This window comes from Fundulus heteroclitus, chromosome 24 (assembly GCF_011125445.2).
Source record: "Fundulus heteroclitus isolate FHET01 chromosome 24, MU-UCD_Fhet_4.1, whole genome shotgun sequence".
NCBI lineage: Eukaryota > Metazoa > Chordata > Actinopteri > Cyprinodontiformes > Fundulidae > Fundulus > Fundulus heteroclitus.
The window spans coordinates 19,074,653-19,099,908 of record NC_046384.1 but is presented as its reverse complement, the minus strand read 5'-3'; the positions used below and the strand labels follow the sequence as shown (position 1 = coordinate 19,099,908).

At 43.0% G+C, this 25,256-nt stretch overlaps 1 protein-coding gene across 1 annotated transcript in view; it reads left to right on the top strand.

Annotated features, from left to right (window-relative positions):
• fam155a (family with sequence similarity 155 member A) overlaps positions 1–17,189 on the top strand; it is a 39,547-nt gene extending 22,358 nt beyond the window's left edge. Inside the window, exons 2-3 of the mRNA XM_012850522.3 lie at positions 13,951–14,122; positions 16,471–17,189. Of these exons, the coding sequence (XP_012705976.1) occupies positions 13,951–14,122; positions 16,471–16,769 (471 nt within the window). The 3' untranslated portion in view covers positions 16,770–17,189. The remainder of the gene's footprint in view (positions 1–13,950; positions 14,123–16,470) is intronic.
• The last annotated feature ends 8,067 nt before the right edge of the window (positions 17,190–25,256 follow it).

The window sequence follows — 25,256 nt, the reverse complement described above, 5'->3', positions numbered from 1 at the left end:
ACCTGATATGAATTATGAATAGATCTTATTTCCTTTCACTGAGCCAGCATCTTAGAGCCTCATTCTTCTGTTATGGATGTCTTTACTCGTTGAAGCTAATGATTCTTAACATTTTTTTTACACCGTCAAGGAAAAAGTTTATTCCCCCGTGAAAAAGGAATTATGCATGGTTTTCAAAGGTTAATTTTAAGGGGGAAAAAAAAATCGTTATTCATTCTGACACCCCTAAGTAAAAGCTAGAGCAAGCAATTCCATTTAGACGTAAGCTATCTAGTAAATAGGGTCCATCTGAGTGTCGTTTAATCCCGCTGCTCTGTGAGGGCCTGGGGGGGGGGGGGGGGGGGGGGGGATTGTTAGAGAACGTTACTAATAACATTAGCACATAAACGTGCACAGCTCCCTTAAAGTGTAGCAGATATGATTGCGTATTTGTATTAATGTATAAAATGATTTCCTCTGTGACTTCTAGTGCCACTCCTGCCTCGTCAATGCTGAGTACATTCTGGGTGGCGACACCTAATGGTGAGGAGGATGAGAATCCGTTTTAGTCGCCAGGTTGCCCCATGCAAAAAGGAATTTGACTTTGGTTCCACTGGGCTCTAATCCACATATTTTATACAATATACAAAAAAAGTAAGTAATGTTAAATGCTTTTTAACAAAAGACAATTTGATTGTTGCAAAGAAGCGCAATATCGAGTCCATCAGAATGACAGCCTGGAGGGACAAAATGTCTCTGTAGCGGCTGGATTTTGTAAATAGCGCTCTGTAGCGACAACTTAAAAGCAAAAGACTAAACAGGTTGTGTGCAGCGTGTGTGGGGTCTGCAGAGACGTTAGCTCTCCATTTTCTGATCCTAGACCTGTACAAGTCCCGGATAGAGGGAAGGTCAGCCCCAATCTCCCTCGCTGCAGGCCTGATTGGTTGCACCCGTCCTGTTTTGTGGAGGAGCCAAACCACACAGTGATGGAGGAACACTGGACTGACTGAACGGTGGCGGTGTAGAAGGTGACCAGCAGCTCCTGTGGAAGGCTGTCCTTCTTGAGTTGCTGCAGGAAGTACAGTTTCTTCCGAACAGGGTCTAAGTGTGAGGAGCATCTCGAGTCCTAGGAAAGGGTGGTTCCTTGGAACCGGAATTGATCCACGGCAGCAGGCCCGTATTAAGACAATGTGGTGCCCCTGGGCACTATACCTTTGAAGGCCCCCCCCTACCCGTGCTGTCCTCTGGTCAAAAACATCAGACATAATCAAGGGGATTTCTGTAATGTAATTTACTATTTACTAACTTACACAACTACATGTAGGCATATGAGCAGTGAGCAATATTCAAGTATCTCATTTTAAAATGTTGAAATCAAAAAAATCTTGATTTATTTATCATTTATTATTATTGTGACATCAGTGTTCACAAAACGAATAATGCATGGTCTTTCAACAATTTCAAGTAAATAATATAACAATTTATGAAAAATATATTTTTAAAGCATGTGTCATGTGGTGCCCCCCCCCCCCCCCCCCATGGTTGGTGCCCCTGGGCACTGGCCCACTGGCCCTTATGGATAATCACACGGATAAAGACACGGTGCTGTTGAGGATGGCGAGGGGAGGCAGCTTGAGGGGCGTTTCCTTTACATCCACCATCATCCACACGGTCTTGAGCAGGTTAGGCTCCATGTGGTTCTGAATACACCAGAGGGCCAGCCGATCTCTGGATCCGACCAATGACAATGGTGTCATCTGTAAACAGAGAGACGTGTAATTGAATCCTCTTTAGTGCTTAAGTAACCAAAAGTTATCGGGCAGCCCGACATGGAGTCGTTAGGAGTTGACTCCATCATGCAACAACTGAAGAACTACTTCCTTTCTTACTTAAAAATAAAAGTTTCATAGATAAAGGATTGTAAAGCTTAAAGGAGCCACCCTCATATATGGGGCTCATAGAGATTTTATGCTAAAAAGATTGAACTGCACTCCAAATATGCAGTCTTCCTCAGTGGCTTGATGCTAAACAACTGGGTGCATTGCTGCCCCCTTTTGGCAGCGACAAATTCCTGCCAAAACGTACAATCAAATGACAAAAAAAGTTGCTCGGACATTTTGAATTTGTGTGATCGAGACAATTTGTTGATGCCAAACGTTCATTTGCATTCTAATCCATAGCTCCACTGCTTTTGGTAAACGTTTTTCTGGAGAAACTCCTGTAGGTATATTTCAAGGTAACACGTCAAACACGTTTCCTTGCGTGGCATCAAAAAACGATGGTCCAGTCATCGTAACATCAAGGAAGGAGACAAGTTCTGGGTCCCAGAGATGAACGTGTTCTTTGAGAAGCGTCTCAACCTCAGAGAAAAAAAAACAGAATATCATATAAGCTACAGGTCTGAGCTTGGCGTACCGCCTCATCTGTCCACGTTAAGCGTAGAGCAGCTTCTCAAACGCAGGGCGGCTCTGTCGATACGTTCAGGTGGAGCATCGCGGAGTCGCTGTCGGTAGGGAACGCAGCGCCACAGTGACCCCTCCGGCACGCTCCCTGAGCTCTAATCCAGCTGTAAGCGAGCGCTCTGAACCTGCAGAGGTGAGAGCTGCAAGGCTTTAGCCCATGCTTAGATCAGCTCAACGGGAAACCAAACCTGGGTGTCGGTGGCTTTGTTTTTTCCAACGTGGGTAATTATTATCGTTTTGTACCTTTTGCGTCATAAACTGATTGCAGATTTTTGCAGACCTGCCGGCTTTCTAAACGGAAGCCAATTTATTGCTGCGCAGAGGAAGGCGGGCGGCAAAGCCTTACCCATGCGATCATGTTTTCTCAGAATGCGTCTACAAAGGGTGGTTCAGCGAAAGGCGTCCGCTTATCTCAAACCTACACGGTATTCTCCTATGAAAGCAGAAAATCTCCCGGATTACAGCGCGCAGGCCTTGGTGCCGTTACACCCTATAACACCGAGTTCTCTGCAGGGCATTTCCTGTTTAAAGGTCCGAGCTTTCTCAGAGCCCATCAATACAATTGATGGCCAGTTAATCAAGGTCTCTGTTTACTGTTTTCTCACACTTTGCTTCAGAGATATCAACAAGCCTCTTTGCTTTTATCATTGAAAATCAGGTCTTCTAGTAAAGTGGTGATATTAAACGGCAAGTATACCTCTTAAGAGAAAGAAAAAAAATTTAAACATATAAACCGACAAGCTGGAAGAGTATTTTTATACCCTTAAGCTCCTTCCAAATTTGTCACAACACATCCAAGACTCTGAAAGGTGTGCAGTGCATCTGTATTCAGTCCCCCCATTGTAAGAACAGCAGCATGACTGGGGTATGTCTCTACCAGTTTCCCAAATCTAGAGACTAAAGTTATAGTCCAGTCTTCTTTGCAAAATACCTTGAAGCTTATTCAGATTGGACAAAGAACAGCTTTTGCCACCGATCCCCAATGTTTTTTTTTTTTTTTTTTGCCTCAACTTTGACTAGGCTATTCTAAAACATTGTCAGTTTTACTCTGAGCGATTCTACTTTAGAGTTAAGTCCAAAATTATTCTCATCTCTCACAGATTTATGTTTGAATATATTTGCATTCAACCACAGCGTTTGTTTCTGGTGCAAAATGTGAAGGTCATCTCTAAAAAGATAATAAAACAGCGTAGAAAGGAGTGAAAACTATCTCCGTTTTCATTCGTGTTTTATTGAACCTGCCATGTTGAAAATCTGGACCATGTTTAACAATCGATAGAAAAGTCCTCACTGGCGTTACAGCAATGAAACTGTTCCCCTGACTGGCGATAAGCTCACTCTATGCTTCCACTGGTGTTTTTAATGATTTAGGTTTGGTGATGAGCTAAAGTGGAAGGCCTCCTTGCCATCACCCTAATCTTTAGCTGCCTCCACAGATTCTCAGTCAGATTCAAGTTAAGGTTTTTGGCTTGGCTACTCTAAAACGTTAATATAACCCCCAATTCGAAGAAAAAATAAAATAAATTCAAACTGAAGGATTGTTTTAAACCCAAAAACCTTCAGGGGTATGAATAAATTTGGACTAAGCTGTGCTTCTGGTTGTGTTTTTAAGGCAGTTTTCATGTACCCGTCCCAAATATTTGGCTGCCTCTAACAGGGTTGGACTGAATTTAGATCCGTTTGCCTTCCAATCAACTCCGACCTGCTATAGTCCCTGCTATAGAAGCGTCCTGTTGTGCAATTATACACTGTTTAAAGTTATTTAATGTTTCATAAATAACTCTCTGTCTGTTAAGTATTGTCTGGTGATGATCAGCTCTTAAGCTGATATCAAGACAACGGTTGAAAGAGATGAATTCAAGCACTAGCGATCTTTTAACAGCAAAACCTGCACACACATAGAATAAAGGAGTGACAGCTTCTTTTCAAGTTCAAGAATTTAATAACAGAAATAAAATGAACATCCAGAGAACATCACTATGTAATGCTGTTTACCTGAATTAACAGAATATCTCGATTAATAAATCCTCTCTACTAGGCTAGTGAAACTTAACTAAACTACTAAGCAAAATAAAGATAAAAAGAAGCTAAGCTAAGGAACTATTTACATGCAAAAACAAACAAAAGACAAACAAAAGTGGTTGATCATAATCAGAATACTTCAGTGAATCCTGGTTCACTGCAGATCTGATTAACAAAAACATGGAATGGAGTTAAAACATTTGCCATGTATTTCAATCCATTCACAATGCAAAGCCCAAGTTGAACAAAACATTATTTGTTAAAATAATATTCTGAGGACCGGTTTGTCCTGTAAAATCATTTAAACCCTTACGACCGATTTTGTTAATGCTCCCTCCGGGCGCATGGGGTCGCTGTGGCAACTCGGTGGCTAAGAGGTTACAACATAATGTTGCCGAAATTGCCTTGAAAACCGGCATTAATATACCATATTGATGCGGGAATAAGGCTTATAACACCATCGGGGGATGGCAGAGCAGAACAGTTACGCTTTACGCTTTAAAACGGACTCCTTTTTAGGGGTCCGAAACCGGATGTTAGCAAGGCTAATATCCTGTTAGCTAGCGGACGTTCGGCGTTAACAAATGAAAGCTTTTGCTTTAATTTTAGTCATATTAAATGGCTGGATAACATAAATACTAATGTCCCATCAATGTATGAAACCCTTGTGAAGGTAACCTTTCTGGTAAAACCTTAAAACGCTCTCGACAGTGACATGGTACCAAATGCTAGCAATGCTATATTGTTAGCCTTTTGTTCAACACGCCAGGTGTACAACGGTTTACAAATCGTTTCCCAATAAACCTTTTTACTTCACCCTCAGCCCGCTGCCCAAACCTCTGTCCTTTGTCTCGTGTCAGTCTTGTCCAGTTTTGGCCATTCACGGGAGGAGCGTTGAATGAGGGAAGTTGTTGACTAGCGCTAGCGGGCTAGCGCTTGGCTCTTGGCAGGCTAGCGTTAGCCTTGCAGCAGCATGTGGCTAACGGCGTGGTCGGGTCGGAGGCCTGGTCCTCCAGGCAGACTCTGACCCCGGTTGCAGTCACAATGTAAGCAGATCTCTCCTCGGCATGGGGACGTTGCTTCTGTGCCGGCTTTTGAGCTCTGCGTTGCCTGGAACCAGCTCCGTCTGTGGTGCGCTGAGACAGCAGAACAAAGCTGGCATAGACGGATTCCTTCACTTCGGCATCTGTTTTAAGCAGAAGTGAGAGACTTATCTTTGAATCGGCTGGCAGTTTCTCCCTATGCCAGGGAGGAACTGAGTTTCAGAAAGGCTCATTCTGACTTAGCTTGTCAGTCACATGGCTCCCCCCTCTCCTTGAGTGCTGGTCATCTCTTGAAGAGCTGTAGTGGAGCTGAACAGGTCTGCAGAAGAAAGCTGAAGTGATCTGGGCTCTTTGTCTGTGCTGTGTCTTATCTGTTAGGAGGGCTCACAGCTGACCTCCTGCTGGGAAGAAGGGCCGTCCAAGCCTTGAAAGTCTCGTGTTACGGGCAGAGTGGAATTCCACTGTTCAGAATTCAATCTAAGATCAATTATTTTGATGATCCTGGCGGTACTATCACAACAGTCCCCACAGCATGATGCAGCCACCACCATGCATCACTACAGGGATGGTGCGTTCAGGAGCATCTGCAGTGGTAGTTTTTTCTGAACACCGGCCAAAATGTCCCACTTCCCATCTTCGCCTTCCTATAGCTGTCTCCCTGCCACCTTCCGCTGCACATTTCAGCTCCTTCAGATCGAGCCTCGTTGACCCCGTTCAACCCGAAATTGCACGCCACTTGATTGGACGGGACCGCTCTGTCTCAGAGTCGTTTTTTCCAGAGCGCCTGTGTACAGTATGTTACATCAGAAGGGAATGGGGGGGTGGGAACGAGTGCGGACATCAGCACGGGGAAGGCAGACGGCCGCGCGTTCGCCTTTCCTGCCGGATTATGTGACGGTTGCGTCAGCGGCTCCGGGGCCGACTCTCGCAGGGAGCTGGGAGAGCATCAAAGTCCTGTGTCAACAGCGTTTAGTCAGGGTTAACTGTGTCTCTTTTATGTTGTGAATATATGAAAGGGCTCCCACATTTCTGGGCATCGTTGCATAAAACACATTAGGCGACCCCTCTTGTTTCCCCACTTGAACACCCAGTACATTACGGAGCAGGAGGGGGGGCAAAAAAATAATAATAATAAAGCCCGGGCCTCTATCATCACACAAAGAAACGCTGCTGAAAATAGCCCAGGTAGTGCGAGAGCCGCTTCCTGCTCAGCCATAGCTGTGATTTGTGCGAGTGGTAATGATCTGTGTCATTCAGCTTCTAACCGGGATCTCACTCCGCAGCTGACTCACTCGCTTTTTATAGCCGCCGCCGTCGCTTGTCATTCCGCTTTATAGCCGCCGTGTGCGAGTGTGTTTACGTGTGCGGCGAGACCGTCCTGCTGGGAGAGAAGCGGAGTGTTGACGCTTCGCAGCGGGTTTTTGCTCAAAGTTTTTTTTTTTTTTTTTACAAACCGCCGAAGCTTAAGCCAACGCGTGCGGCTCACTTGACGCGTGATTTGTGAGGTGTGCGCCAGGAATGCACTCCTAATGGCTCCAATTACAGTTTTGGAGCTTTTGATTTACCTTTGTGCTAATAAATGCATGCCCTTTATCAACGTTTAACACTGATTTAGCAAGAGTTTGGTGAAATATAAGGATGCATCGTTTTTTTGCTTATGTTAGTGAGGAGAATGATCCTTACTGAGTGGATTATATCTGAAACTGAAGCTTGACACTGGTAGGTAGGGCTCTAACCCTAGCCTTTAAGGCTATCCATCCACCCATCCATTCATCTACTCATTCCGGGCTCCGCTGGTCCAGGCCACATCTAGAAAGTAGAGATAAGTGCATTTCTGACTTGTCAGCAGAACTACAGCAGCATTTTGTACAAAGGTTTGCTTTTTCTGCTAACCGATGACTAACTCATCCCACGGGGCAAAGATTATTTTAGTTGGCTGTGGCTCATGATCCCTGTCACGTGACAGATTCTCATGGAGGGCATTTGACCTGCTGCCTGAGACCTAAATGTTTGTTTTCCTAGAGGTTTAGCAGTACTACGTTCTCCGTAAACGATGAAACTCAACAGGGTGATCTGAGGAGCCAACAGGTTCGACGTGGTTGTTGATGTCTGATGTTGTAGCGTGGGAAAAGGCCGGCTGGAAGAGGCTCTCGTGGGGTCCTAGGCTTGGTTTAGCCTAAAAGAGCAAAACGGTTCATGAAGTCCAGGGGATATCTTTTTGGCAAGTCCAAAATGATTAGTCCCAATGTGCCAAAGGCAGACGTACTTCACTGTTTAAATAACTCGTTTTTACTCAAAGCTTAATGCAGCCTGAATGACGTCGCATGGGGATCAAGTTCTTTCTGATTACTTTTTCCCCCCACCTCTAAACAAGAACTTTTTCAAGCTGAAAAACTTACAAAAAGTAAGTGCAATTGTGTTTCATTGTGTAAGTTTTTATAATCTCACTCTGATCTGAAGCCAGACTTTGACTAGGCCATTCCAAAAAAATTTATTTCTTTTTTTATCATATAGAGCAGGGGTCACCAACCTTTTTCAAACTGAGAGCTACTTCACTGGTGTGGTGTCATACGAAGGACCCATAGACATAATATAAGAGTAGACGCGTCATTGGGCGGGTTCTGCCTATGCTGCGATGCGTCAGAGCGTCCGCCATCTTAAATGTGGCAAATTTGCAGTTACTCAGTCACTTAAACAGTATCAGAAGGACTTTAATCTCTGAATATACTTTGTATTCGTAGTATTTATTTTGTAATATTACAAGTTTATTTTCGTATCCCTTTAGCTTCATTCTCCTGAATTTATTCTCCTAAAGAATAAAAGTATTTAAAATAATCTAACCTGGCCCTATTACTCCAGGAGTGAAATAATTCTGCAAACTGTGACTATTCTGGAAATGTTCCCCCTTAATTCTCATATTATGACGTTTTTATCATAACAATATCACTTTTGTGTTTGTTTGTTTATTTTTACTTTATTGACCTAGGACTTTTTTTCTCATATTATTAATTTTACCTCTTTAATACTCACCCAAAAAGTCTGTTCCTAAAGGTTCACATGTGACACGGTTTTAAGAAATAATGAAGACCACAATGTTTAGATTACATACACACACAAATTCATCCTTATATTCATAACACATACACACACACAAATATATATCTATATATATCTATATCTATCTATCTATCTATCTATCTATCTATATATATATCTATATATCTATATATATATCTATATATATATATATATATATATATATATATATATATATATATATATATATATATATGGCCTGTGTTACCACTCTGCAGCTTTAGTGTGTCCAGTTTTGCAACATGGTGCAGCCTTAGTTTATAGAAGGCAGATACAAGTAGTGAAATCAGCCAGAATACATTTTCATGCAGCACAGGAATGAGGCATCTTCTCTGATCCACATTCACAATAACAGAACTCAACTTTTTTCTGCCACATACAATATGGCGGTGACGTTGATGTACGAACCTGCGCCCTATGACGCGTCTACGTATATATGTCTGTGGAAGGACCTACCAGAACTGACCTTTGAACTAGAAGAGTCAAAGTTCACCTTAACTTTATCTAAAATAAATAACATTTTCATGCATTGCTATACCTATTTTTAAATCTATATAAGTGCAAGTGTGGTTCAACAAGAAGAGTAACGGAATAAAATAAAGTTTTGGTGGTGGATTGCGGTGCCCGTGGGCACCATGTTGGTGAGCCCTGATCTAGAGACTAACTTGCTTTTATTCTTTTGGATTTTTATCTTGTAGCTTCAGGTCACAAAGTCTAAAGCTGAAGGATCTCCTTCTGGATTTCTGCTAGAGAGATCCAGAGGTTCAATTAATTACAGCAAGTCGGCAAGATGCTAAAGCAGCAGTGGAGCCCCAATGCATCACGTTACCATATTCATTGTCTAGATACTGTCTAAGCAAGGCAACTAATTAATAGAAATATAGATTATTTGCCGTTTAAAACCTCAGGAAAAAAGGAGACTGGTGCGGAGGTTAACCTTCTAGCAGAATAAGGACAAAATGTAGTTTTGGGTTAGAATGGCACAGTCAAAGTCCAAATCTAAATTCAATTAAGAACCTGTGGCAAGACATCAGTGAAAATCAGTGTTTGCGGATGCTCTCCGTCCGCTCTGACTGGGCTAGAGCTATTTTTTTTATTTTTTATTTTTTTTTGCGAAGAAGAATGAGCAAAGCTGATCTGGATGGCCAAAGCTGGTAAAGGCAAAAGACGCGCAGGTTTAACTGCAGCGGAACAACAACGCAACACTTTCGCATAAAGGCTCAATAATATCTAAAGGTTTGTGGTTTTAACAGAACGGCGTCTGAAAAAAAATGCTGAATATCTTTGCAAGGCGCCGCGACTAAAGCTCTGCGTGTGCCGAAACTGTAGCGTTTGGAGCATCAGGCCTCCGAGTCAGAGGGATGTCTACCGGCTGCAGATCACTTGTAGCTACAGTAGCCTCGTTATATAAGAGGAGTCACTGCGTTTTTAACCCTAACACCTAAATGCTGCTTTAGGCAGTCAATGATTATGCAGTTAGATCAGAAATTCAGCTCTGGTGCGTTTTTATTTCTCAGCTGGAAACACTGAAAAAAAGCCAGGTTGGGCCTGCAGTCGGCTGCAGGAAGCTTTACTGGAAAACCTTGACCAGCTCAGAGCGCCTCTGGGCCCCGGCGCATTGTTTGATGCAGCCTAGGCTGCATGGCGACAGAGACTCTGAGTGCCAGGTTCCCATTCACACTGATCACACATTAGACTGATCAAATCAGACTCCAGGCCTGCTTCCTGACTAACTCAATTTGCTCTTGTGCGCTTCCCTTTTCACGCTGGGCGCGCGCACGGTGCACATTCGCACACGCGCACGCGCCGACCTGGACACACGTTTTTTTTTTTCCCCCTTTTCTCTTTTTTTTTTCTTCGCACGTGCACGCACGCAGACAGCAGGCCGGCAGCGAGCGGGGCAGCACCCATTGAGCTTTAATGAAAAGCAGAAAAAGCCGTTGCCCTGGCAACTGCCTGCATACATCTTCAGGAGGACCCAGATTTCCTGTCTCGCAGCGATCGTATTGTTTTGGTCCTCTTTTGATAGCTGCGGCATCCCTGCGTGGATCGTCTCACCGCTGGGAGAATTTATGCAAGATCATCTTAAATTAAGCAGCAGATGCTGGGGGGGAACAAAAAAAAAAAACAGAACAAAAAAAAAAAAAAACTAAACAGGAAGCTCCCCTTCAGCTAAAATCCTTAGTTTCTTGCTTTGGAACATCTCAGACTGGTACCAAATACCATCTTTGTGCTTTTTATCCGGGCCTTGAGCCGGTTTTCCCCCTCCATGCATTCAGCTGTTGAGCTCTTCTACAACAAGAACACAGCTGCCAAACGCAGAGGATCATGGGAATTAATCTGGCTGCATGATTCATCCAAAAAAAAAAAAAAAAAAAACCTCTAACACAGCAAGAGGTGTAAATGTTATAGTCTGAATGGACAGAACATATTTTTTTTTTCCCCCACCTCATCTTCAACTCAGGCAATAAAATCAGTGCTAACCTTCTTTTTACCTTTTGCTTTGAAGCCCCGAGACGTTCGTCCACAAAAAGCACACACGCGGTGTAAACACGACGTCCTGCATGTCGGCAATATATTTGATTACACAAAGCAACACTGCTCTTCCATTATCGCTCTCATCACCATCGCCATAATCAGATTACTCTAATTATTATAATTGTCTGCGCAGGGTTTGTTATCTTCGCTCGCCGGCGTAAACAGGAAGCAGATCTGAGGCCCCCCCACCCCACATGGTGAGCTTTTGGTGGACGGGATGAAGATTTAGCCCGGTGTGATTTAAGCAAACATCCAACCTGGGATTGGGACCCCTGAAAGCGACGAGGACACGCGGCCCGTCCCACCTCCTCTGTGCCGCTTAGATAACAGGATGATTAGCAATGTTGACAGCGTGATGTCACTTTAAAACCACAAACGTTTGTTGTATTTCATTGGGGATTCGTGTAAGTAGAGCTCGGTTCTGTGTGCTTGGTTGTTTTACGTAGCGTCCCCCCCCCCCGCAGCGTGATGTTGCCACCACCATGTGTCACGGTGAGTGTAGGTTGGTATGTGTTAGGGCTCTACCTCGCATGCCTCTCCACATGTGGTCCAGAAAGCTTCATTCTGGTCGCGTCAGACCGAATCACCTTCTTCCACTTCAAAAATAAGGACTACGTTGTGCCATCATGGTTCCTTAACCGTCTGGAATAAATCTGGCATTTCCCAAGTCTGAAAAAGGATGGAGAAAGACGTTAATCCCTGTCCTGTGTCTAAATGCTGTTCTTTCTTTCTTTCTTTCTTTCTTTCTTTCTTTCTTTCTTTCTTTCTTTCTTTCTTTCTTTCTTTCTTTCTTTCTTATCTCCCTCAGTCCTTCCTTCGATTTCTGTACCCGTCTTTCCTACCTTGTGTCCTTGTCTTCCTCCTCTCTGTCTTTCTTTTCTTTCCTTTCTTCCTTCTGTTCTTTCCTTCACTCATTCCCTGTGTGTCTTCCCTTGTGGCATGGCTTCCTACCTTCGTTGTCTCCCACCTCCTTCCTTCCTTTCATCTGCAGTTCCTCACTTTTTCCATATGTCCTTTTAATGCTTATGTACTTTCTTCTTTCCTTTATTGTTTACTTTGTTTCTTCCGTCCCTCTTTCTCTAGCCTTACCTCCCTTCTTCCTTCCTTATGTACTTCCTTCATTGTATCCTTGCTTCCTTCCTTCCTCCCTTGTGTTCTTCCTTCACTGTATCCTTGCTTCCTTCCTCTTTTGTGTTATTTTTTTCATTGTATCCTTGCTTCCTTCCTTCCTCCCTTGTGTCATTCCTCCGTTGTATCCTTGCTTCATTCCTTCCTCCCTTTTGTTCTTCCTTCACTGTATCCTTGCTTCCTTCCTCTATTGTGCCCTTCCATCATTGTATCCTTGCTTCCTTCCTTCCTCCCTTGTGCCCTTCCATCATTGTATCCTTGCTTCCTTCCTCCCTTGTGCCCTTCCATCACTGTATCATTGCTTCCTTGCTTCCTTTCTTATGTCTTTCCATTTTTCATTCCCTCTCTCTCTGTCTCTCCTTCCTTCCTTCATTACACCCTACCCCCTTTCCTTTCTTGGTTTTGTAGACTCCATGTTTAAAACCATCCCAAAGTAAAAATATTTGTACCCGACAGTAATTAATATTAAACTGTAATTATTTTATGAATGCTGATCTATCACCTAAAACGAACAATTTACTACAACATTTATAATTTATCACATAAAAAGGTCAACAACTCCTGGGGCATGAGTACATTACCATATATGGAGGTGTTGGACATACCTCCATGATCATTTTTAATATAACTGAATAACTCATTACGTTTTTAATCACGGTTTATAAAACAACAAACTTTTAACGAAGCTTGATCGACTCCGATTACTTTATGCTTATTGTTTTTGTCCAACAAACAACATCTCCAATTAAAAGAAAATACCTGCAAGAAAATCTGATGACTGCTGTAGGCACGCACTAGGAAAGAATTTCTACACAAAAATGTGTCATATGATCAAATTTCTTTTATTTGAAACAAATATTCCTAGTGCTGCCAAAAGTTAGGGAATATATGGATTAATACCAATGCTGTCTGTAGCATGCTGCCAGGCAGGTTCTGTTTAAATGAGCCTGAAATGAAACTGAAACAGAACCATGTAACATGGTGACTGGCGTTTAATGCCAGGTTCGTCCCAGCTTATCTTTGTCTGGTGCAAAAAACACTGAAATCTGTAAGTTATCCCGTCAGGTTTGAGACCGCTGACGGGTGTCACGCCTGAATAACTCGGCTATAAACAGAGATTTAAAACTGGGGGACGATTGCCGAGCCTGATCTGCTCTCTCAGCCCGAGGCTTCGGGCTGCAGCGTGTCACCATCTGGCTGCTTATCGCACAAGTTTGTCCACCTGCTGGGACTTCCTGCCTTAAAGTCAACCGGAGGAAGCGTGTCCTGGACGAAGCCAGGTTCGGTCCAGTCGTTTGGTGCTGTTAGGCATTAAATGGCGCTGACGTTACCCAGGCACACACACCCCCCCCACCCCTGAATCAAGCAGAAAGCCTGCAGTAGATTGTAAGCAGCTGGTTAGCCTGGCTATTATCGCCTCAGCTTTCACTGCATTAAATGCTGGGTTTCCAGTTTGCTTGTCAAAACATTCCTATTAGACGGTAAGTGGTTTAAATAAGCAGGTAATTACTGTCTATTATGAAAAACAAAAGTAATTGGGCTCCTGTTTGAATGTGATATTAACACAGGCAGGCCTAAGACCCAGCAGAGCCAAAGAACTTCCACCAGTCCCCAAGAGGATCATGAACCTGCATCTATTTATGTCATTTTCCTCTCCTCTCCTTCCTCCTCTTCCTCCGTAGATGGCCTACAAGCCCTGGCTCTGTGCTCAGTACTTCCCCAACATCAAGCAGTCCTGTCAGAGGAAGATACCGTGCCATTGGTACTGCCTGGAGGTCCAGCAGAGCTGCCCGTTCATCCTGCCCGACAACGACGACCTGATCCACGGCGGGAACCCCAGCTTCATCTGCACAGGTTAATGCCAGCAGACACGGAGTCGGGCTGCATGTTTGCATGTGTGATCCCCGGTCTTGTGTTCTTTTTGTAGCAAAGAGCGTTTCAGGCAAGGATGCTGAGAGTGAAAAGCATCCACCTAATGGATAGAAGGCATCCCTTCCTGGATGTAGCGTTTCTGGAGGGTTTCTGATGCCATCAAGTGGCCGGCTGGAGGACCGCAGCGCCCATCCAAGGACATTTTGAAAACGCATCAATAAATTGAATCTGGCCCGTCTCTCAGTGTTTCCTACAGTTTCTTGAGCTGTAACTAAAACTCAGAGGAGCAAACGCCGGCCGCAGTCCACACCACGAGTTATTTGGGCGAGATGAGCAGCGTGACGGCATCAAAAAAAACCAACAACAACAACAAAAGGAGACGTTTTCTTGTGTTTTTAGTTGTGTTTCGGGGAGGCATGATTGGAAGACGGACATCTTCAACGCATTTAAAAAGCCTGGGGTTTGAATTTGTTGGGGCCTTTGTCTGATCCAAAATGTGGCACACAGGCTCAAATATCTACATCCACCCCAGTAATATTCAGGGCAAATGTCCTATAAATAAGCTGGAGCCCAAACACAAGCTGGTTGTAGCCGTCAATGAGCTTCTGGCATAATTCTGGTAGGATGTCTGATCCGCAGCCATTTAGCGCTAGCACACAAAGTCCTGCTGTAGTTGAGGTCAGCGTTCTGAATAATTTAGCTGGTAGGCAGTATTTCCAACAGAGCAGGGTCATTCCCCCTTTTGTTTTGTCCAACTTTTAGCTCACTGGAAGAAAAAAAAGGTTTAATTGGTGGTGTTGACTAAAATCTAGGCCCCTGCTCCAGAAATCAAAATGGGTCGAAATTAGCAGCTTCCCCAAATGGAAAAGCCGAACGTCTTCTGAAGAAACGCGTTTTGGTCAGAGAGGACAAAGGCTGAGCTGTTTAGCCACAGTGATAAAAAAGTATTTTAAATTTATATTGTGTGGTTTCCAAGCATGGTGGTGGCAGCATAATGCCCAGGGTCTGTTTTGCCACCAGCGATCTTGGTGTATTGCGTAAGGGAGGCGGACTAATAACGAAGGCAGACTGGCTGCTAATTGTTATTTTGATCTAAAATCTACTGAGAAACAGTTGCGTGAGAATTGTTTCCCGCAGGACATTAGTCCCTAACACACACATCACAACTGCTTTTGGAAAGCGATGGCTTCCACCCTACTGAATATGTTTTTTTTTTACATATACAAGCTTCAAATCTATGCCAGCTTGAATGAAATTAACATTTCCTGCCAATAAGAGGAGCCAAACATCCAGCCAGAGCTACGCAGAAGCTTATTAATTGCTGCAAAAAGCCTGTGAGCAAACACTAGTGGGGTGTATGTATATATTTGAGCCTGCATGCTCAGTTCACACTGTGCAGGTTAAGCTTGTGCTTTCGCTTCTTCTTTTTAAAATGCATTCAAGCTTATTTCTAATTTAACCCTGAGAGATAAAGGTTAAATGCCACAATGATCAGACCCATTGCCTCCCTATACTCCTGGCTTCTCTTCTTCAGCCCTAATAGAGAGTGTTTTACAAAAGTATTCACACCCCTGAACATTTTGTCACGTAACAGTGATAAAATTCCCTGCATCCTTCCAGGATTGGGACCAAATTAATTTGCTTAGTTGCGAAGGAGAAGGCCAAAAATAATCAAATATAACACGCATTTGTATTTAGCCACCCTTACTCAGCTGCTCCTAAATTAAATCCATTGCAGCTATCTGGGTGTCATATAATGTCACCCTAAATCCAGCTGTTCTGTGAATGTCTCAGAGGGTTATCAGAGAACATCAGTGAACACGCAGCGTCACGAGAACCTTAAAATTCCACCCGTTTGATTCAGAATGTCGTTATTGCAAGCCGTGCCCATGCTGAGGCATGGTGGTGGCCACGTCATGATGTGGGATGTTTTCCTGCGAGCTGGTAAGATTCGAAGCGGAAGATGGATGAACATTAATACAGAGCAGAAAGGGTTTTGTGAAGCCCTGTGCTTCAGGTAAGATACTGACTGCTCATATAGAAAAAAAAAACTGAACTATCCCTTGGAGCCTAAAGATGCAAATTACTTCTCGGGTTGCTTTGCTGTCAAAATCATCTGCAGGGTCTTATTATGCAACAACGAGCTGTTATATTTACCAATTTGGTTCAGATTAGATGCAAACGGGCAGAATTTGCTTCAGGCCACAACAGGTTTCATGTTACCAGGGTTGTTGAAGGTGTCTTCTGTGTGTAGACAGCTAAAACTCTTGTTGCGGGCAAACACAGCTGTCATCTGTCGGCATTTTCATCTGGCGTCATTTCTTTCCCAGGGCTCCTGGGAGATCATCCATCAGACGGCGAGGCGGAGTGCTGCGACGTTCGATGGGACTCCAAAATGGACAGCCCTTCAGGCAGCACACTTAAAAGGACTGCTTCTTCCTGCCAGCCCGAGGGGGCTTCGGTCACTTCCGCCGCCAGCTCGAGACTGTGCAGCGGGCGACTGAAGATATGCCTGCTGGCCCTCGTCCTCCTACAAACTGTCATCATCATTTCGGCCTCGCATAACTCTACGTTGCTGGAGGTAGCCGCCATCTTCTCGCCAGAGGAGGGCGCGTCGAACGAGGAGTGACCCTTTTTTTGGCGCGCCGAGGAGCGGGATTATGGCTTTTTACAGTGTCATGGCCGCCAGGGACACATCTGGCGAGACGTGCCGGAGATGTCACTGCGATCTGCTGCCAACGAAGCGTCCATCACACAACACTGGAAACTGGAGAACGGGGGGCTGGGAGCGGACACCGACCCGGCCGAGGTGTTCGCCGACCACCCCCCCACAAAGAACTGACCTCTTGCCACTAGGAACCTGCTCATTGTTTCTATCTCATCCAAATGTTTTCTAGCATATCGTCCCTGTTTGCCTTCCCCTCCCAACCTTCCCCCTCCTCTGGTTTCAGTGTACGGATGGGTGAAATGAACATTGACAAAGTGTGCATTCCAGCTCATCGCCATCGTTACATTTTTTGCTGCACTTTCTCCCCCCCCCCCCCCCCCCCCCCCCACCCCCCCCAATTCCTCCAGGTGACAGAATATTTTGACATATCCGCCATCTCAGTCCATCTCCTTTGATCGCGGTACGTGTCGCTACTCGATGGCCTGCTGGTATCAACTCATCCCTTAGTTTTGGGTCTTTCTTTCCTCAGAAACAGAAACTGTATGTGGTTCTCCTGTGTTCTGGTGTTGAGCTTCTGTTATTTCTTTCCTTCTTTTCTTTTTTTTTTTTGCTACTGGATCTTTTCTGAACCCCTTACAACGGCACATCCCTAAGCATTTTAGGACCTTAAGTGCTCTGAGACTCGCTTCCTTCCTCTGACTCGTTTTGCAGTCGGCCAGGTTGGGAGTGAAGTGGAGAGGTTAGCGACATTGCAGCTGCCTACGGCTCCGAGGTGTTGCGGGAATCAGAACCGGGCTTAGTTAGTTGCAGCGCGGCGCTGTTGGACTGAACACTGCATGTTCTAAAGTCTTCGGTTCACCTTACATTGATTGAATTAGTTGCTGCGTCAGCACGCAGGAACAACCCAGGAGCTGCAAAAAGCCGATCCACTGGGAGCCTCGCTCGTCAACCATGAACCAGTCTCCACATATAGGCTTTTCCCGCCGCGTTGGTTCCACTGCTCGACCAGAGATGGTCCAAAAGCCCACTTTGGTTTTTCCACAGCCAGAGAGACAACTTTTACAATGTATCCCAGTACCCCTTGCAAACAGATGCCCTAATATTCCCCTACCTAATTATTAAAACTTAGAAACAACCAGCTGATCTGACTATGTTTGACTATAATAAAAGACCAACAGCTGTTGCAGCGGGGAAATATCAACTCAGGCTTATTAAAAAAAGCAGGAAGCAGGGTTGTAAACCACTGCTTTCATCACCCAAGCATAACAAAAGGCACTTTATGCCTACAGCTGCTTGTCTCTGACCCCCAACCACTCTAATTCTTGCTGTTAAGGCTTAACGAGCGCTCTAATTTAGTAAGAAATGGCTTTTTATGCCTCGACACATAAAACGCCTCTCTTTACACAAAAGAATGAACACAATAAATATATTAAGGAGCACCAGGACAACAGAGGTCAGTTAAAGGGATAGGTGGACATTGACAAATGGCATCGTCGGCCTCCAATGAGCTGCCTGAACCCATTCCCCTACAAAGTTTTGTTTCCTTTTTTTCACCTTTCAATGTATTTTGATTACATATTGTTGTTTTTTAAGTCAACGTATGCTTTAGCTTTAAAAAGTATCAAACCAAACACCTCAAGAGAAATTTAACCCAAAAAAAATAACTCCTAAAAATCTGCCCGAGTTAATTACCAAGTATTTTTGTAATAATTTAGTAGCTCGTAGCAGGCCTTTTCCACAACATAAAAACTCTTCACAAACTTTGTGTGTGTGATTATATTCCAATTTTGGAAGCTTTCCATGGGAACTGTTTGACACAAAGGGGATTTACTGCAAAACTGCATCACATTCAAGCATAAATATAAAACTTTTTGTTTTGTTATAGGAAGACGGTTTAACTAGTCCCATCCATGTAATATATTTATCCAATGATATCAAAGCTTACTAATGCAGGAATCTTGTAAATGAATTAACTGTGCATGTGATGGATTAGGAGTGCATGTGGGAGGCGTGGCCTCGGCACCAGTGTGCTATGTTTGTGTGACTGGGGAATGAAATAGATATACTCGGCCGTGCTTGCATGAAATCTGATTGCTTCAGTCAAGATTATGCTTAAATATATATATATATATATTTCCCTCTACTATGGTTAAAATCCCCATTAAGAGAAAACTTTCATTATTAAAATTAAAATTCCCTGTTTGTTCCCTGGATTTCCCGTGGAAAGTTTCCAACTTGGAGAATCCCAGGATTTTGCAGCCAGTTTAAGTTTATGTTTTAAACCAAGCAGACTAAAAAAAACTCTAGTGATCACATATGGGTTGTTGGCTTCCATGAGCCCTCCTCCAGCTCCAGAGAGTGGTCCCTTCTCTGGTTCAGAGTTTGGCACTAAGGGCTTTTTCACACCAGAACTGTGTGGGGGACTCGGTTCTTTTGGAGCTCGGGGTAAAGAAGACGAAAAATGGATGCATAGGTCTGAAGCAACACCAAATGTGTGCAGATTTAGGTTGTTACTTAGGTGTTTTAACCTAACTTCTTCTTGGACAAGAAGCTGCCCACAGTGAGCAGCAGGCAAGGCAGCGAGCTCTTCGGCACGTTGCTCTTTACAAGAGACGAACTCAGCAGGGTTGCTTCCTCTTTTTCTTTTTTTGGAGGGTCTGTTTGCTTTCCGCAACAACATTCCCTTACAAGAAGACCACAACGATGTTTTAAGGTGGACCGGCGGTCGCTTATTCGGTCCAAACCAAAGTATGGATGAAGGTTCAGGCCTGGCCAAGCAAAAACTCAGCTCTGGTGTTTAAGTGCCCAAATAAAGCAGAACCTCTTTACTTAGCGCTAAAGTTTAAGGTGGTGGAAACACGAAGAACCGATGCTGAGCAAGAACTAGCAACCGTGTTGTGCAGGCACTGGTTTGGTGAGTCTATATGTGCAAAACTCCTATAAAAGGTGGAGCATTTTTGAGGTGTTTCTGCGCTGAAGAGAGCATGGTCGTTTACAAAACTGCTTTCACAGAGCACTTTTTTTTTTACTCCTACTTCAGTGCAGAAACCTTTGTATGTCACCTTTGTGCCTGTGGTACATAAGCAAAAATTATTAACTGGACTTAGACCGATCCAAATAATATAGTTCTTTGTTAAACAAGTAGGTTCAGCCCAAGTCCTTCGCCCTCAAGTGGCCACACCCCTTTTTGGAGGAACCAGGCGCTGTGATTTGAATGGGAGCTAACACAGCTTTTGGGGTGTTTTGAATGATTTTGTTGCTCAAATATCATGAGAGATAATATATATATATATATAATATACTATATATATATATATATATATATATAATATATATATATATAATATATACTATATATATATCTATCTCTATATATTACCTTTTAGGTCCCAGGTCTTTCACATCATGATCCTGAGGACCATGGCTTTAAATCTGGACATATTTAAACGGCGTATGGAATTTATAGGTGATTTATTATGGTAATTTTATTACTATAATTCCGTGGACAGTATAGTTATACATGGAAATTCAGATAGAGATCCTTTACTGAGTAGCTTTTATTTTTCATTAAACCGTTCCTGCTCATGATAACTGATAAATATATTAAAGTGTATGACTTGGGCTCACTGTATGTGGGAGTAAGAGTTTCTTGCTCTGCTATTTTATTCAAGAGACCCCCCCCCCAAAAAAAAAATACAAAATACATTTATTTGCCTATTTTATTCCCCAGAACATCCAAGAACTTGAAGAGACTCCCATTTAAATCGTAGCAACTCCCAAAAGGTGGCGTAATGTAATGTGTAATAATGCAGGTGCTAAGCACCCAGCTGTGAGGAACCCTCCAATAAACTCTAATTCCACAAACACATCAGAAGAAGGTATTGACAGTGTAACGTGTGTGGGAACCTTATTTTAGTCCTCTTGTGGAGTACTGGAACTCAGGAGGTTTCTGGCCACTTTGGTTGGCCATAAATATTTGACTTGACGAATGAGGCTCCCGGATCTTTGAGTGCATCCTTGCTGCGTGAACCCGGGGAGACGGACGCTGGCATCAAAGGGGGTAAAAGTGGTAAAAAAAAAAACACTTCAGGGTTAGCTGCTTCTTCATGACAGGTTCTCCTCGGGGCGGGTTGGCATTTCAGGATCTCAGAGTTTGTACAAGTCAGTCAATCAAACTACCTGCTCTGAAAAAAATCATAGACGAGTGGATCCGTTTCGTTCTTTCTCTGACTAGCAAAGAGTCAAGGAGTGTGAGGAGTTTTTAAAGGGCTGATCCATTTGATTTTGTTCCGTGTTTTCCTTGTTTTCAAATGCCGCCTTCTAGTAAATCATAAATCATGTCTGACACGGTTTTACCCCTTTTTACCAGCGGATAGGACAAAAATACGACATTTATCCAAAGCTGAAATGGGACAAATTGACAAACCATTGCATTGGCAAAATGGTTAATCAACATGGTGTTTTTTTTTTTTTATAGCTGATCTCTAATAATGAGCTACGGATGAACTGAGGTGTTACCTTATACCCATGGCAACATTGTGTGAGTGACCCCTCTTTGACCTCAGATAACAGCCGTTAAAGCCGTCCCAGTTGGACGTTGTGAGACAGTCGACTGGCGCCCCCTATACCTTCTTCTAGTTTAACATTCTAACACCTTTTATAATTCTTTTAATATACAAACCCTGCTGAAACATACTCCACCCACACTTCTGGCTCTGCCCCCCCCCTTGATCATAGCTGACTGAGTCCTGTGGATCTATTGCAGATGACCCCTCCTCCGCCTCAAAAACATCCACTTACCCCCCGCCACTGTTGCCACAATGTCCTTTACCCCCTCTAGTCCTTTCTGTTGTTAAATATGTCCTGAGGATGTGGGATCCCCCAAAAGTTGCCCCTTTCCTGCCCCTCCTGACCCCACCCACCACCACCTGTTTGAATCTCTGTGTTTTCTGTTCGCATCCTTGGTTTTTGTCTGTTTTTTGAGAGTTTTGCCACATTTTTCTGTTTGTCTAAAGCAGTGGTGGTGAGTTGATGAGTAGGACTAAGTTGGATGTTTTAAAGGGATGACATAAAGAGGTCTTTAAAAATATATATATATATGAAAAAGACAAGGTTGACATGAGGAAAGGTTTAAATATAGAGAAAAACATATGATAAGTTGTCATATTGTCATACTAGAGATGCTTTAGTTTGCTATTTTAACTTTTCTTTTTTTTCTACAAAAAAGACTTGGATTGAAAATTATTTATAAAATGCGTCCCACAAGTCATGATCTTTTCTGGACGTAAAACAAATACATTTATTAACATTTTGTTCAAAGGAAATAAATATAAATTATGTTAAACATTACTTGTGTTTGTATCTTTTTAATGTCTGTGCAGGTGTGTTATAAGCCATTAAAGGGCATAAATTGCATCTATATTCTTTAAGTCATTTTACCTGTGTTTTACAGGTAGATTTCACTGAGACACACAATCTAATGTACAAGAGAGACCTGTTTCAAAGCTATCATACTAAATATTCAGATATATTTAGAGATGTGGGTTGTTTTTCATTTTCTCCCTCAAGTTGTTTAATTATATTCTGTTTAATTTGTAAGAACTTTAGTGAAATATTCATAGCTTCCCACGTTTCTCCACCAAAAATTAGCTGAAAGGGTTTAGAGTTTATAGTTTGGTCCTGGAGGCTAAAGCTAGTGGCTAATAGAGGCCAAGATAACTTTGCAATTAGACAATTACTCTGACCGGAAACAATATTTTTCTCTCTGTTGCATGTTTCTTACACGAAGATCATAGTTTACTGTAATTTTGGCCCATTCCTCATGTTTAAATTGGATCGCACACCTTTTCAGCTCTGTCCATATATATTCTACAGCACTGACATCAGTGCATGATGGGCCTCTCCAAAACATTGTCTTGTTGTCCTTAAGCTCTTATTGTCAATTTTTGCGATATGATAATAAAGTAACACGCCAGACATAGGACTTCAGTCGGACACAGAAAGATGTTTAAAAGGTTTATCTTAAAGGAGACACTGGTTGGAAACAGCAAAGTGCCGGAGGCACGGACAGGAACCACTGCAGGGAGAGAGGACAGGCTAGTGGATGCTGACAGCTCAGGGAATCTGAGGAAAGTGAGTTATTCGCTCCTCTGGAAATCCGGCAATCAGCTGCAAGGGCGATGAAGACGTCACCACAGGACGCGGCACGTTTGTGGACGAAGCTGGCAGCCTCAAGCTGGATCTCAGAGGCTTGACTGTGATCCCTGAGTAGGACGTGGGTCACACACGAAAAGGCTGGGCAGGGCAGACAAAACCGACGGTTAGGCGAGGAGTGTTGTCCAGGGACCAGAATCCAGGCAGAAATCTGATGAGGGCAAGACGGGGACAGAAATCCAGAAGATATGAAATTAATCGTGATCAGAGAGGCAGGCAGGCAAAGAATATTGGACATCCGCAGGCGAATGCTTTCGATAATCTGGCATCGTCTGTCAGTGGCAGGCTTATGAAGGTGGAGAAACAGATGAGAGCGACGCACTGGATGACGGTAATGAGCGTGAAGATGAAAATGTGTGGATCCATACAGCCAGACAGGCCAAAATTGATACATATAAGGGTCATATTTTATTTGTAAGACCCATTTGTGCCCGAGTTGTAACCCCGATTGAAGTGCACCAGTCCCCCCTGCAGCAAAACACCGACACAACATGATGGTTCCACCACCGCACTTTGTGTTTGTACAAGCTTTTACTTTTGACTGCATACCAAAAAAAAAATCATTATGATCAAACACTTAAATTTTTGTTTCACCAGACCATAGCGGATGTCGAGGTCTTTGTCCTCGAGAGTATTTAGAAAATGTACGTTTTTATCTTGGCTTTGGAGTAATGGCTTCTTCACCACCTAGTGGCCTTTCAGTCCATGTGCTACAGGATGTCAGCCATCAGGAATTGTCCCCAAGATGAATCAGACGTGTATAGTTTGACATTCTCGTCCTGACATCTTTGCTGATTGTCTTTGCAACGCACAAGGACACTTTTTTGGTTGAAGACCCATCTAAATGACATTCCCAATTTATTCAAATCCATAGTAACTTAATGTAAAATAAATTTTCAAAATAGAAATAGTTGATAAACCTAATGACCTAAAACTGTAATTTAATGACAGACATTGAGCAACACTGAGAAAGACACAAAGAACTACAAACCAAGGTGAAAGGATAAACTGAGATATAAGATAAGTAAATATAATATCACAAATGTACAGAACACAAGAATAACTAAGAAATTAAGCATGAATTCCAGAAATAGTACGACAAGACTGTAAATTTGCAAAAACAGAACAGAAATAACAAGGAAATGCTAAAAATATACACACACAAGAAAACCAAACCCCAAACACCTGGAGAAAGTGATGAAAATGTATTTTCTAACAAGAATAGGCTCATAAAAAAACAATTCCCCTAAACCCTTGGACTGAAGCGTTTTCAAACAGTTAAAGTCTGATCTTGGCTCTTTTCAGTCTGTTTACGCTCATAGCCATTTAATAGAATATAAGCTTAAAAATCTCAAACTATTCCGTTATGATGCTCCAAGAACTGATTTCTTTCCTTTTTTTTAAACATCTCTATTGATTTTGCAATAAGCTGCTGCCAGAAAGAGACACATGCTGAATCTATCTGGTTCCAACACAGGATCTCAATCTACTGCCAGATGCCCTGAAATCCCTCCATCACCATCGCCTGCCTTCTCGAGAACAGTTTAACGATAGAGGAGACGCAGATTAAGCAATCTGGCCACAATGACAAGAAGCATATTTGAAGAAGTCAAGGTGAGGCTGTGAAATCTATAAACACTGCATTGATTGGAAAGCACGGTGGAGGCAGCATGATGATGGGGGTCTATTTCACTGCAACACACAACAAACGACACAACAAACAGCAGCAAAAGCTTGAAGCTTGACACTGACAGGGAAAAATTTAAGTTAAACCCTGCTGAGAATGTGCGGTCTAGGCTTAATAAGCGGGCCGGTGCCGGAATCAGACAAGATCTCTGCCAATTCTGATGAGAGGATTGGACAATTATTCAAATCTTGGCCCTTGCTGAGGGACTTTTGACCAAATATTATTGGGGGAGGGGGGGGGAGGGGTTATGATTTTGCCCCAGGCTGAAATCCTTTACACTGTAAAGGCTGCAGCAGGTGCTAAAAAGATAATATACAGAAAACAAAGTAGGTAAAAAAAAAAAAAGAATTTTTTTCATTTCAATTCTCTTTCCATTTTGTCCTAAATGAGTGTTTTTGTTTGAAAGGAGCATTTCTTTTTCCAAACCTTTGTATTGTCCTCACCATTATTGATCTTACAGTCAATCGTCTGCTGCTTCTTCTGCTTTCCAGAGCGGCTGAGGGAAAAGAAAAAAAAAATCTATACCCACAGAAAAAGATTAAAAAACC